The sequence below is a fragment of the Heloderma suspectum genome, chromosome 1 (genome assembly GCF_057233095.1).
Source record: "Heloderma suspectum isolate Gila_16-S chromosome 1, 16-S_ref, whole genome shotgun sequence".
Lineage (NCBI taxonomy): Eukaryota > Metazoa > Chordata > Lepidosauria > Squamata > Helodermatidae > Heloderma > Heloderma suspectum.
Window position 1 is genome coordinate 154,414,551 of NC_139458.1, and position 15,781 is coordinate 154,430,331.

Below are 15,781 nucleotides of genomic sequence, written 5' to 3' on the forward strand. Positions count from 1 at the left end.
AAGCGAAAGCAAGGGAGAAAGGGGAAGATATATCCAACTGAATGCAGAGTTCCAGAGAATAGCAAGGAGAGACAAGAAGGCCTTCTTAAATGAACAATGCAAAGAAATTGAGGAAAACAACAGAATGGGAAAGACTAGAGATCTCTTCAAGAAAATTGGAGATCTCAAGGGAACGTTTTGTGCAAAGACGGGCATGATAAAGGACAAAGAAGGCAGGGGCCTAACAGAAGCAGATGAGATTAAGAAGAGGTGGAAAGAATACACAAAAGAAATATACAGGAAAGATCTTAATGTCCCTGATAGCCATGATAGTGCGGTCACTGAACTTGAGCCGGACATCCTCGAGAGTGAAGTCAAGTCGGCCTTAGGAAGCATTAGTAACAACAAAGCTAGCGGAGATGACAGCATTCCAGGTGAGCTATTTAAAATCCTAAAAGATGATGCTGTTAAAGTGCTGCATTCAATATGCCAACAAATTTGGAACACTCAACAATGGCCGCAAGACTGGAGAAGGTCCGTTTACATTCCAATTCCAAGAAGGGCAACGCCAAAGAGTGTTCAAACTACCGCACAATTGCGCTCATTTCACATGCCAGCAAGGTGATGCTCAAAATCCTACAAGCTAGGCTTCAGCAGTATGCGAACCGAGAACTACCGGAAGTACAAGCTGGGTTTCGAAGAGGCAGAGGAACTAGAGATCAAATCACCAACATTCGCTGGATCATGGAGAAAGCAAGAGAATTCCAGAAAAACGTCTATTTCTGCTTCATTGACTACGCTAAAGCCTTTGATTGTGTGGATCACAACAAACTGTGGCAAATTCTTAAAGTGATGGGAGTACCCTTACCTGTCTCCTGAGAAACCTGTAAGAGGGCCAAGAAGCAACAGTAAGAACCAGACATGGAACAACCGAGTGGTTCAAAATTGGGAAAGGAGTACGACAAGGCTGCATATTGTCGCCCTGCTTATTTAACTTATATGCAGAGTACATCATGAGAAACGCCGGGTTGGATGAATCAGAGGTCGGAATTAAGATTGCTGGGAGAATTATCAACAACCTCCGATATGCAGATGATACCACCCTAATGGCAGAAAGCGAAGAGAATCTAAAGAGCCTCTTGTTGAGGGTGAAAGAGGAGAGTGCAAAAGCTGGTTTGAAACTCAACATTAAAAAAACGAAGATCATGTCATCTGGCCCCTTCACTTCCTGACATATAGAAGGGGAAGAAATGGAAGCAGTGACAGATTTTACTTTCTTGGGCTCCAAGATCACCACAGACAGTGACTGTAGTCATGAAATTAAAAGACGCTTGCTCCTTGGGAGGAAAGCTATGGGAAACCTCGACAGCATAGTAAGAAGCAGAGACATCACCTTGCCGACAAAGGTCCGTCTAATCAAAGCTATGGTTTTCCCAGTAGCAACGTATGGCTGTGAGAGCTGGACTATAAGGAAGAATTGATGCTTTCGAACTGTGGTGCTGGAGAAGACTCTTACGAGTCCCCTGGACTGCAAGGAGGTCAAATCAGTCCATCCTAAAGGAAATCAACCCTGACTGCTCATTGGAAGGACAGATACTGAAGCTGAAGCTGAAATATTTTGGCCACCTAATGCGAAGGGAAAACTGTCTGGAAAAGACCCTGATGCTAGGAAAGACTGAAGGCAAAAGGAGAAGGGGACGACAGAGGATGAGATGGCTAGATAGCATCACCGATGCAATTAATATGAACTTGAGCGCACTCCGGGAGAGAGCGGAGGACAGGAAGGCCTGGCGTGCTATGGTCCATGGGGTCACGAACAGTCGGACACGACTGAACGACTGAACAACAATAAAAAGAAGCCAGAATGTCTGGCTTCTGAACAAGTTTCCCAAGGGCCTAGAGCTTTAGTTAGAAAGAAAAGCTGTATGACAGCTAAGCAAGCTCTGAATTTAAGTGCCACTTAACATAATAATTACAGTGCCTCTAGTCAACATTCAGGAAAGAACAACATATTTACCTGTAAACTCAAGTTAGCCAAACCTGGATAGGCTGAAATTTCCCAGTTATCAAAACCCACTATTTCTACCCTATACAGCTTCATGGCAATGCAACCCTATGCAAGTAAGCACCCTGCAAGTTTTTATCCTGGAGTCTGATTATTATCCACACACTTTAAATGATCACCCTCCTTCCCATCACTTCGGGCATTTGGGATTATCAGGTTAATGTTATTTAATCTATCATAGAATAGTAGGGTTGGAAGGGGCCTACAAGACCATCGAGTCCAAATATCAATATCCTCTAAACTAGCAGTGGGAAATCTGAAGCCCTCAGCCTAATTTCAAAATCCCCTAAAAGTGATCAGATCAGACAAGAGTGAACTGTCCATTCCCAAGCAGTTCACTGGGTGGGAGAAGAAGGGGTGAGGGGGGAGAGAGGGAGAGAGAGAGAGAGAGAGAGAGAGAGAGGGATGGGGGTGTCAGAAAGAGATACTGCCAAACTAAGGATGTTATCTCTAAAATTTATAAAATATTATTAGAAACGGATATGGGAACATCTCGAAACCTGCACTCAAGTTTGGGAACTAAACAGGAAAATTCAAATTAGTGAAGAAGAATGGAATAAAATTTGGCAGAGATTTCCAATTAAAACCCTATCCTCTAAAATCAGGAAACAAACTATTAAAATGATACAAGGTTGGTATCTCACTCCAGTGTGCTTATCTCATACTAATTCAGACAACATTAAATTTTGCTGGAGGGGATGTAAAGGACTAGGCACACATGTGGTTGGAATGTGGGAAAGTGGAAAAAAGATGGGACTTCGTTTTTCTAGAAATTAGTAAAATAACAGGACAAAACATATCAAAAACACCAGAATTAGCATTACTGGGAATATTTCAAGGTAATAATGAGAATTTATTACATAAAACACTTGTAAGATTTCTAACAGCTGCAGCTACATTGTTGATAGCCAGCAAATGGAAATATCTAAAAGGAATCTCGCTTAAAGAACGGTACAACAGAGTATGGCAGAATGTGTTATTAGAAAAATTGACAAATATTAAATTAGCAAAAGGACAAAAAGGACAGTTTTACGGAAGAATGGTACAATTTTATTGTACACATGGAGAAAAACAATGGAGCGTTCCCTCTTACTACAAATTCTGTGGTTATCACTGAACACAAGAAGGTACTATCCATGACTGAAATAACAAATAAGAAGGTATATGTATTAATAAATTGTAATGCATGTTTTCAAACATAACGTCACAGCAAAAGTTTAGTTTATATATTTGTTTTTTAGGATAAAATATGTACATCTTATCATTGTTAATAGTGTGGATAACTTGTACATTGTTGTACAATTTATTATGCATTTGTTCAACAAAGTTGTACAGATAGATAATGTACATGTATTGTAATAGAAATGAAATAAAGAACAGTTAAAATTTAAAAGGAAGAAAGAAAAAGAGAGAGGGAGAGAGAGAGAGACTGAGAAAAGGGGTGGCAGAAAGAGAAACAAGGGGTGGCCCTGCCCACTTTGGCTCTCAACCCGCTCACTGCGGTGTCTGACAGATTACATCAGAGAGAATTTTTCTTGACAGAAAAAGGGTTCCCAACCTAAAGCTGAATTCTCTGACATATGGATGTGATGAATCAACACAAAGCAAACCAATCCCTGACTAATTTACCCAAAGGAACATTCTTTTGATTTTTAAAAAAATATCTGCTTCTATGTTCAGCCTTACCAGAAGTTATATTTTCAACAAGCAGCATCCATGCAATTACCTTATCGATTGCTCCTTTTGACTCCTCTTTCTCCTCTGATAACTGCAGTAGAGTTTTGGTTTTATTTTTTTGCATCTTTCTGTCCACAAATATTCTCAGTTAATCACTCACTGCACTCCTTAGTGGCTCAGCTACACTTCTCTTTTGGATTAGTTCCTCACTCTCACTTACGTTGATATTAAACGCTCCTTCTGAAAGTGCTGCTCCAAGAAGCAATTTTTTACACGTCTTATCTTTAAACTATGCCCTGATGAAATACTGTCAATCATATTGAAACCAAACACATGATGCTTTAAAAAATAAAATATTTTTTTTTCAATTACATATTTTATCTAATTAGATAAATTAGAAGGTAGGGATTAGATATTTTAAATAAACAGGGGTGGGGGATAGGGCAGGGGAAGAAGCCCAAGGGCACAGTCCCTTTTCCAAGGATTGCTTAGAAGTTTGAAGGTGAGCCCTTACATTTCCTCCCATGAGAGAGAGAGATGTGTTGTCCCCAAGAGCCTATGCATCTTTCTGCAGGAGTAGATAAGGATGTCACTGTAGTTCTAAGCCAGGCTTGTAAAGGCCTACCTTAAAAGCAAGGCAAGCTTTTAAAGCCCTCACTCAGATTGATATCGCCAGCTTCCCTGGCTAACAAATGCTTTGCACAGCCCGCGTAGAGCATTTTATTCAGCCAGAGACTGTGGAGCTTTGGCAGTTAAAGTTGACATAACTTCAGGTGCCAAGGCCCCCCACAAGCGTCATAAAATTGACTATATGCAAGGAAATGCATCTAGGCTGCTCCATTACGTGGCATAGGGCTAATTTTAAGAAGTCCATGGCATGACATGGGAGGGCAAAGAACCACGTCCTCCTGTGGATGATATATGGGGGTTGGACCCCATCACCCTAAATTTTTCACCCCATAAGAATGGAGTCATTACTGAAGACAGGGTCATTTTTATGAGCTTGGAAAAAGCAAGTTCTTGCAAATTCTACTAAGGGAATCAGGGTAATTTCCGAGTTAATCCAAGGGGAGCTTTGGGAAGTTTGCCCATCCCTAATGAGTTCAACTTTTATTTTATTTATTTATTTATTTATTTATTTCATTTCTATACCGCCCAATAGCCGAAGCTCTCTGGGCGGTTCACAAAAACTAAAACCAAACAACACACAATAAAACAATTTAAAATATATAGAACATTAAAACCACAATATAACAATACAACCACAATAAAACCTAGCAGCAGTACAGGAGTTTAAAATACAGATTTAAAACAGCAAAGATAAAAATTTAGAAAGCTAAAATGCCTGGGAAAATAAAAAGGTCTTCACCTGGCGCCGAAAGGAGTACAATGTAGGTGCCAGGCGAACCCCACTAGGGAGCTCATTCCAGAGCCGGGGTGCCACAACAGAAAAAGCCCTCCTCCTAGTAGCCACCCGCCTCACTTCCTTTGGCAGGGGCTCACGGAGAAGGGCCGCTGATGATGATCTTAAGGTCTGGGCAGGCACATTATTTTGACATTCTAAATAAGCCTGGAAAAACAAAGTGCAATATACATGCGCTTCCTCTCTCTTCATTTGTTTAGATTGTCCAAAAGCCACTCTTTAACAGCCTGGAATTATCTAAACAGATGACAATATCCAAATTAGGCCACTGTGAACATAACTTAAGAGTTAAATGTACCTACGCTAGTCCTATTTTAGTAATGCACAGAATTTCTATCTACAAACATTCTATATTTCAAGTTTACCATTAAGTACACATGACTTCATTTAGCATCACACATCTGTATCATATTGTTACTTTAAGCGAGAAAAATAACAATTTGATACAGATACATACAGATTGTAACTTGATTTTAAAGGGTTGTATTGATTATCAACACTCCACAAAGTTTCTGAGCTGCTTCTTAGGTCAGTTGTTGTTGTTCAGTCATTCAGTCGTGTCCGACTCTTCGTGACCCCATGGACCATAGCACGCCAGGCCTTCCTGTCCTGCGCTCTCTCCCGGAGCGTGCTCAAGTTCATATTCATTGCATCGGTGATGCTATCTAGCCATCTCATCCTCTGCCGTCCCCTTCTCCTTTTGGCTTCAGTCTTTCCCAGCATCAGGGTCTTTTCCAGAGAGTTTTCTCTTTGCATTAGGTGGCCAAAATATTTCAGCTTCAGCATCTGTCCTTCCAATGAGCACTCAGGGTTGATTTCCTTTAGGATTGACTGATTTGACCTCCTTGCAGTCTATAAGATAATCACATGCCTAGGTTTCTTGCATTTGTGCAAAAAGCACTCTATAAGCTTTTTATGCATCTATATATTCTGATTTAATACTCCACTATGCTTTTCCTGATATAGAGATCAGAGCAGATTCTTGCTGGGTGTGCAAGAATCTCCAAATCTCCAAATACCCTTGAGAACATGAACCAGCCTGGGGGTGGGGATGAGTTTGAATGCTCTGCTTTCTGTTTGAATCAGGAGTTCACTGGGTACAACTGAAGGCTTTCCTGTGTATACCACGTATGCTAAATAATGCAGAAAATGTTTTTTATTTTTATTTTTTACCTTGTACAGTCAGTGTTGCTTCAGTCTGAATTTCTCCTAAGTCATTCCAGGCCTCACAGGTGTACTTTCCCGTGTCCTCAGGGAATACCTCCTGGATATACAGGCTATATTCATTACCCTTCTTCTCAAAGTGAAAATCCTCCGTTTCCTGGATTTCTTTCCCATTGTGCAGCCAAATTATTTCAGGAGGCGGGTTAGCTGAGCCACAACAAAACACAAGGCTTTGAGATAAACCATAACAGCAGCGGAAGCTGTGTGAGCTATTCTACTAGGCAACTGCAGCTACATGATAAGAAGGAACAAGCAACTCACTTTGACTTCCTTTCGCCATAGGTTTTTTTTTAAAAAAACCTACCATTAGCTAGTTTCATGTATAAATTATACTGAGGGAATGTCTGCATATTGGCAAACTATACATACACAGCTTTGGTCACTTGCTGTTCTTTTGTCTGATCATCTGTTCTTTTAAGCTTCCCCATCAAGAGAACATTTTGGGCAGTATCCAATGGTAGTCTTATGTAAACTAGGCCCTTTTACTTCAGTGGTCTACTCTGTGTAGGAGTACCATTGGATACTATCCCTTGTGTCCAATCATCAAAAAGTCTCCAGAATCAACTGAGCTCTACACAAACTTACTGGTCATCCCCTTCCCCATCTTCTGAAAATGTTTCTACCAAAACGTGCACCATGGTGTATCCAAACATAGAGAGAACTGTGACTTCTCCTTTCTATACTGTTATCACTATGAATTTCTTGGATTTTAGCCCATTTTAGTCCTGCTTGTATTCAGTACAGAAACTGAGTTTTCACAAACCATTTCTCACCTTCTTGTGGTCTCGCATACATTCATATGAAAACATCCCTAATTCCAGTTTCTTAACCATGATGTGGGTAAAGATTCCAGACACAGATTTGTTTATAACCATGTTAAATGGTTCTTCATTTCACAGTGGCTGGAAATACCATCCACTGGTCTTTATTGAAACTCTGCTGGCTTCTACATATATGGAGGAAGGGTTTATGTAGATTTCTATCTGGCACTTCCCCTGGGCTCTGAGTGGGTTATGTCATTGGCCTTAAGATATACCATATGTGGCAAATAATGCCCCAGTATAAACTACAATTAAAATCCCAACTCCAAAAACCTATTGTCTAAAAAGGCTAGTGTCTGCCTATCCTTAAAGTCTTAGGATGAGTAAAAGCAAAATACATTTAAAGTAAGTAAATTTCTTAGAGACATACATGGCATTTCCTGGCCGGTACGAGCCATCCCAAATGTTGGACAATTACAAAAGAAAAACTAGAATATAGAGAAGAGACTAGAAAATGGGAACCAGAAGAAGAATTTGGTTACAGAGGCAGAATAGCCTTGTTAAACCTCAAAAGAGGTGAACACAATCAATTGGTTAACACAGATACTTACCTGAAACTTCTACTGTCATAATCACTTGACTTCCATCCATCACCTTGAGATCAGTTAGACCTTTAAGGAAGACTGGAGGAAACGTTTTGTGGGCTGGGGGAGGATGTACACTTTCTAATTTGTTTCTGCTCTTCTTTTCTGCTTGAATAAACAACACAACAGTTTCTCATTAGACAATCTTTTTATAAAGGATTCAACTGCTCTTCCATCTGAATGAAAACTAATGGGACAGAAACCATTTCAGGGGGCAAATATTCTACGTTATTGTTGATCCAGTCAGAAGCAAAAAGCATTTATGTGGGGTAGAACAGTTTCTGAAATGGAAAACGTTACAGCAATATATTTTTCCATGAGAAATTTCTCACTGCTAAAAAAATATATTGTTCACTAAACTTAATTAGTAACACAATGAATGGATACAATACTAGTCAAATTATGAACAGGGTCTCTCTCTCTCTCTCTCTCTCTCTCTGTGTGTGTGTGTAGGAGATATAGATGACAGACAGACAGACACACTTTAGCATGATTTATGTAATGTTTTAACAGTTTCCCGTGCCTTTTTTTCTTAAAATTTAAACAATGTAATAGAAGTATATGCTATTGAGCTTTCATGTCTTAAAAATTATTTACAAGAATTCCAACAATATTATTTCCAGGTAACACCATGAATTTGTTCAAATAAAAATGTTTAAATGTACTGAATTTTTTCCTTTTTCAAATATTTCAGTTCAACAACTTTTGACTCTTGGAAAAATGTTCTAAGATACTTATATACCACTTAAAAACAAAATAACTTACTATGTTAGTTTTATGTACTAAATACAGAGGTCAAATAAGCATGCTAAATCATATCCCAGTTTAGAGTATGGGAATATTTTCTGGAAAAATTTCCAGTTCAAACTTTTCTACAAAACCCACATGACTGGCAAGACTGGTTATTCTGTTAGTTGGTTGGCCTTTGAACATCTATGACAACTGGCTCAAATTAATCTCTTAGCAAAAGTTTGTTCGGTCTGCAGTTTCTTAGATAGCATCTAGGAAAATGATTTAAATGAGATTGAGCAAGGTTCCTGCTCAGCATGCCTTGCAATATTTGCATAGGAAAGGATAGAGTGAAGAAGAAAATAAATAACAGCAAATATCTTCTAAGAATGTGGCAGGGGCAGCGGGGGAATGTGGATAAATGACATTATTAAATTAGGGGATGGGATCTTTGGGAATGAACCAGAGACCTGTTCTTGCATTACAAAACTGCCCCATGTGATATGTTCTGTGTGATATCCTATTTGAATAATGAATCATAACATGTGAACACCCCCCTCCCCAACAAAGAGAGATGCTGCCAGGAAACGATGACTGCTGCAGCTCGGGAAAAAGCACCACCATGATCACAGAAATCAGGAAGTGAGGTTGCCTTTGGGTGGAAGGGAAATTTGTTGCTAGCTCCTTTTATTTTGGAATAACAGGAAGGAGGGAAGTTAAGGAAATAACCCAAATCTACAGCCTCCATAATATAATCTTGCAAAAAAAAAAATGCACAAACAAGCACAAAAAATATTTATGAAAAACATACCTGATTGCACACTTCAAGTATGTTTTGCTTGAACAGTGCAATTGCTTAACATTTCGCCAACTCTACTGGTATTTGGGGTGGGGTGGGGTGAATCTTACATTCCCAAACAGAAGAGCTGTACTGCATTATTAGAACAAATTTTGTTATAATCTTTTAGCTGGTGATCAGGAATAAAAATGATGAATGCCACACACTCTCTACTTAAACAACAAATAAAGAAGGATGAGAAATAAGCCTCGTTTTAATTCTGCTAAGGGCATATAAACAGATAAGTCATCATCATACACACTATGGGCTCTATCAGAAACATGCATGAAATCAATGGGACTCGCTTAGACAAGTTTCTGACCAACAGCTTCAAACTGATTGAAAGGTAACACACTTGTTTTTTAGCCTGCTCAGTCCTATTACACTCATGGAGTTATAAGTGAGAGAAAAGACAACTTTCACATTGCTTGACCTTTAAGGATCACTTGGTTAAAAAAAAACCCACATCGTTTTACCTGTACATTTGTCTCTGTATTCAGAGACAATATAGCTACCCATGTAGGCAACCACTTCATACATCTGATCAAGTGGGCTATGGCCTATGAAATATTATGCCATGAGAAACGTATTATTTTTTAAGATGTCATCTATCTCTTTGGGCTTCTCTACACCAGGGTTTTATCCTGCAGCTTTACTGGGGCTTCTGCTTCCAGATTCTTTGCAGGATTAAGATTGGCTCCTTTACATGGGCTGACATGGGCTTTTTTTTCAAGGGGAGGTGTCTTTCTCTGCAAATACTTTACGTTTCATCATACAGCCACTAGATAGTGCTGTGGTGTAGCATAGTTTTAGAAGTTCTTGCAGCCATTAAAGCTCTTCATCGTGCTTCTAGAGAAAATGCCACACTTTCCCCGATCTTAAAAAAGCTGAGATAAAGGTAATAAAGCATAGAAGAGGCCCTGGAGGTTGACAGCATCATGTGAAGGCCCCAAAAACTTCCCTGAGTGACCAATTACGAGTGCATGATAAAAGCCTTATGGAGAGACACCCTCTGTTTTTCCTGCTACTAACACAGATGCCCCTCTGGCATTTATAAAAAAGTTTCCATTAACCATTTGTCATTATATCCTAGTCCATCCCAGATGCATTAACATGAGAATGTTCCTACTTCTAGTTTCCCAACTGCTCTATGTGTAAAACTCTTCTCATTAATGGACATGCCTATAACTTCCTCTTTTAATTCAGTAGAGCATATGCCAGGAAAAAAATGCTTTGAGGATTAAACCATCCACTTATCCATATCTGAACATGGTTATACTAAGGACCAGTAAGAACATATAACTCACATCTCTAGATCATTAACACAGGTCCTATAGCAGAACACCAAACAACTAGTTCGCAGCTTATTCGTCACTGAACATGAGCCACTGACGCTCCAATCCTATATCCCATTTCCTGGGAGTAAGTCCCATTGAACTTAATAGAACTTGCTTCTGAGGAGACAAATATAGGATTGTGGCATAAACCACTCCTAAACCTCTAACATACACAAAACTTGGCAAACTCATGTACCAAAGCTGACAAACTAATAGAAAAAGCTTCTGTTTGTTTTGAATAAATTCCACACCATGCAGTTTTATGATGTGCCACAGTGCATTTACCAATTTTATAAGTCTCTCTCTCCCCCCTCCCTCCCTCCCTCCCTCCCTCTCTCTCTCTCTCTCTCACACACACACACACACACACACACACCCCTCAACAAGCATCTCTTCCTTCTAGTTTTAATATTTTGCCTTCAGATCCCTGGGAAGCAGCAACGACACAGGATGCAGATTCCAATGGGGGAATGAAAAGCTGTGCCTCCAATTACCAGTCTAAAAACAGTCATGCTTAGCTTGAGAGATTAGAAATAGAAAAAGGAAGCTTTTAAATCCCACATCATACAAAGCATTTTTATTACAGGCAAAAGTTCACAAATAATTTTCCCACAGCATGTCTTTTTTTACTTAATGTAGTAGCTTGCTCATGAATGAAGAGGCCCACTATTTTATTATGGGCATCCCAATTGTGAGCCGCACACTATGCTCCATAGGCCAACTCCACAGAGATTAAGGTTCAAGTGCTTCCTCCTAAGAACACTTTCTGCATTTAGAAGTCAGGCTCTTCATGTAGAGAAAAAGTAGACTGTGTTTAATATTTATTTACTTCTGTATTTAAGTCCATCAACCTAAAGCAGTGGTGGGGGAAAACTGTACAAAGAGGGCGTGACCATCTGAGAAACCCTGGAGGACCGGATTTGGCTCCCAGGCCTGAGAATCCTCACCCCTGACCTAAAGGCATCTCCACACAACTGTTTCTCATCAACCCCCTCAGTCGGGGGGGGGGTGGGTACAAAACCAGAAATGTAAGAAATATCACCAAGAAAGTGCCCTGTTGAATGGAAGCTTGATTCATCTGCCAACTGCATGATTTCACAGGTCTGCCATTTTGGGGATCAATATGTCTGGTGCAGGTAGCAATGCATTAAAATTAACACATAGTCTTATTCCCGTCTCAGATATCCAGTGGAAATAAGACACTGGTTACTTTGCCCAACAGTTACACTGTGGATTCTTCACTTTGGAGCAGGGATGGGCAACTTGTGGCTCTCCAGATCTTTTGGCCTACATTCCCATGAGCCCTAGCCAGCGTAGCCAATGGTGACGAATGATGGAAGCTGCCGGCCAAAACTTCTGGTGGACCTCACATAGCCCACCCTTGCTGATGCTCCCTTCACTTTAAGGGCACTTCAAGAGCTCATAATTTGTGTGTGATCGGTACTCTGACTCAAAGTGCCAATTACCCAGAAATCACACATTCTAATAGGGGAATGGGAAGGTCCCTGTTCTGACTACAGGTAGTCTACATGGTCTAGCAAGATCAGCACAGAAGAGTGCTGCAATTAAAAACCCAAACTCCTGCAATGGAAAGCACCTATTGATGAAGTTGCTTCTGTTTGAGGGGTGGTCTTTCCACTGCCATTACCCAAGGAGAGTTGTCTGGCAGCAGCCTAAGTATTGTTACAACTAGCATATTTTAGCATTTACATGCAATTATTGTATAGTATAATTATTATCCGTATGCTTGTTGTTCTTGTTGTTAATGTACAAAGTGCTTTATAAATATCATCTAACATATTCCCATAAAAGCCCTCCAAAGTTGTTTAGACTAAGGGATCACCGTTTGTCCAAAGTTAACCACCAAGCTGCAGACAGAGGCTCCATTCACACTCACACTTGAATTGACCCAGAGTCTTCCACATGCAATCCAACATTCTATCCAAAGCAATACCGCAGTTCCACAGCGGTTTAATACCAAAATAAAAACAAACCACATACGAAAGAGATCTGCAAAAAATACCAGACAAGGGTTGTATTGTGTTGTGTGTATGCATTCATGCAATAGCTTGTTTGTGGCTGTTAGTCATATGCACAAATAGCATAGCTCCATTCATATTCAAACAAGCCACTCAAACTTTCCTAGCAGATGTCCACTACCACCACCAGCCGACCCTTGGCCCTAAGGAGTTAAACTGCACTGACAGTTTAACCCTTTAGCAGTTCGAATGTTCATAAGCATTCCATGGCACTACAGCATCTCCAGCCAATGTCTATGGATGCTGTTCTCCCACCTCCACCTTCTATGATATCACAGTATCTCCGTCAATAGCTAGTAAGATTTCAAAGACGAACATCTGTGTTTACCTCACTTTTTGCCATTTTCCCTGCCAGGTTTCTGTGACCTGGGGGGTGGAGGGAGAGATATTGCCAACCTATTATTTCTCAGCACATCTGCATGGACAATCGTTAAATCTGACTCCTCATTCATCTCTCTTACAGCCATGTTAAATACCCTAAAATGGTACAAAATCCAAACTGTGGAAGGGGGGATGGGGGAAAGACACATACACACACAGGCACCCTTTCTCATGCCCTTTAATCTAACGATAGTGCAAAAGATAACATGGCTACTTCTGGAATGATGTGTCTGAATAGCCTCATTCAGTGGTTTTTCTTAGATCTGAGGAACTGCCATAGGCCACTGTTGTGCCCCAGAAAGGCATCATTTCTATTCCTAGTCCTCAAACCTCCTGTGAATGTCGCTGTCACCCTCAAGTCCTTTTGTTCTCAAGACTCTAGAACATCTTGAAACTCTGAGAAACCAGAACACTTTCAGGCTTTTTCTTGACTGTACTCAAGGTTTGCTGAAACTGCTACAGCCAATTATTGACGAAAGGTAATGCAAAGGAGGGGGAGGGGGCAGTGATGCAGTCTCCTCATAATACTTTAGCTCTTGACCCAAACCTTAAAATAAATTTAATTCTTGGTTGTACTCTTTTAAGGAGATGGAAGAGCACCTATTTGCATGTGTTAAGTGTGCTTAGATTTAAATTAATTAGTACCACTGAAGCTATTGACTCCCTTCCCCCCTCCAAGCCCCCAAGAATAGGCTGGTTTAAAAGTAACTAAATAGAAGCTCTATTGACTCATCAGTAAATTCCCATCAAAATTAACTGATTCCAAAGAGAGGACAATGGTAGTCATCATTTGTAGTGTTTATTTTCTGGAAAATAATTAAATATACCAGAGGAATCAGTTTGCCAGAGACGTACAGCAAGGCAGCCAAATAATGCCTGAATCCTTTGCAGACACACATGCTCAGCAACGTTGACCATTTATGGTGATTAAAATATTGTGTTGGCTCCGAGTCTAATAAATCAACTGAACTGTAGAAAAAGACTTAACTCACAAAGTGCTGGTTTGCTAAGCTAACAGACAAAAACTTGTACACATTTACACATGCCCAAGTCATACAGCAACTTCCAAATGAGATTATACACTTCGCAGAGTTCACCTCCATTCTGGTTTGCATCCAGCCTCCACTTTTTAACAGTGCTTTAACACTTTCAGCTCAAGAAAAAGAAAAAAAAAGTTCACCGAACAGGAATACGATATGCAAGGTCATCTGGTTTCTTTTTCTCACTGCAAAGTATATTTTTAAACCAAGTCCACAACCATATATAGATTGTTTTTAAAAACTGTAAAATGTGCAAATCTTATTAAAAAGTATTTCTTTTCTTAACATCCTCCCTTCAGCTTTCAATTTTGTAGGTACAAATAATGCATCTGAAGGCAATTTCTGAAGACAAAGTAAAGTATATCTAAAAGCCATCTAGATTTCTCTTAATGTGTTGTTCTTGTGTTAAGTGATACAACATTTTAGGCAAAGAAGGTTTTCCCCAATTCATAAAGATATACAAGATGACCTACTGTACAAGTACAACCCAACATCAACTCCATAGTTGTATAGTTCAACCTTCCACCCTGCGGGATTAAATCAAGGGTTTGATTGATTGTCATGTCAATCGCACCGCCTTCAGACTTAAAACAGTTTTTCTCTAGACCTGTGCTTCTAAGAACTTTTCTACATGAGGCATTTATTGTGCAGTCATCATTCCTCACTTACAGTTATTTACAGGTTCAGACAACATCACGACCCTCCAGTTTCACTAAGAGCACTTACACGGGTTGTTTTAGAGCAGGGAAAATGGAGTATTATTTGTAGAAGCAAAGGAGAATTTTTTCCTACGTGTGTGTTATTCCATTATAGCACAGTACCACCTAAAGATTATGTAGCAGAAAAGGAAAAGCTCTTTGTGTAGAGCTCAAACCTCAATTCTTCAACAAAACCAAAAGTAGATACAATGGATTAACAGCCTCATGTAGAACAGCTCTATGACTCTGTGATAGTGTTTAATGGTAATATAAAATATGTTATCCAACACTGGCATTGCTTTATTCTAAAACAACCATCTGTTTTGTTGATGTATTTGTTTTCATTGTAACCTTTTGTATTTGGTATTTTAACTTCTTGTACACCGCTCCAAAAAACCTTTGATGCTGAGTGGTTTATAAATCATATAATAAATACATAACATTAAAATGAAAATATGCCAATATTTAACAGGTCCCATTTTTCTCCCACTGCAACTCTAATGGGGAAAACTGGACATATTGTCCTCCCCTAAGTTTCTAAAGAGACAAAAAAACCCAGCCCTGTCCAGTCTATAATACGACTACCTTTGTTAAAGGCAAGAACATTTTGGCCTGGTTTGCACATGATCATAAGCCATAGTATATTTTATTGAAATCTGGCTTGTCTGTCTAAATCCATCCCGGCAAACAAACCAGCTATAAACCACAAATAAAGCCCATGGTTTGTTGTTGGCTGACGAAGTCTGCCTTGTTTAAACCATGGCTTATTGTGACGTTTGAATCCAGAACTGTGGCTTATTCCTGGTTTGTTTGCACTGCTGTCTGCCCTGAAACAGAGCTGCCTGGTAAGAGCAACCTGAAAATGAAACTGCTCTGAAGGCTGACAAAATGGGTGGCAGTGAAAAAACCCAAAAATAGGGAAAACAATTTACGGTTTGTTTGCTCA

General features: G+C 39.7%; 1 protein-coding gene across 4 annotated transcripts in view; it reads right to left on the reverse strand.

Moving 5' to 3' along the window:
- The window catches only part of MYLK (myosin light chain kinase), a 274,020-nt gene that overhangs the window by 104,604 nt on the left and 153,635 nt on the right, over positions 1 to 15,781 (reverse strand). For 2 of the 4 annotated variants that reach the window (XM_084807373.1, XM_084807386.1), the window contains exons 12-13: positions 7,741 to 7,878; positions 6,318 to 6,515 (exon numbers count right to left, since the gene is read on the reverse strand). In XM_084807373.1, coding sequence (XP_084663499.1) covers positions 6,318 to 6,515; positions 7,741 to 7,878 — 336 coding nt within the window. Of the gene's footprint in view, positions 1 to 6,317; positions 6,516 to 7,740; positions 7,882 to 15,781 lie in introns of all 4 variants that reach the window. The other 2 variants (XM_084807368.1, XM_084807379.1) reach the window with 1 other exon arrangement.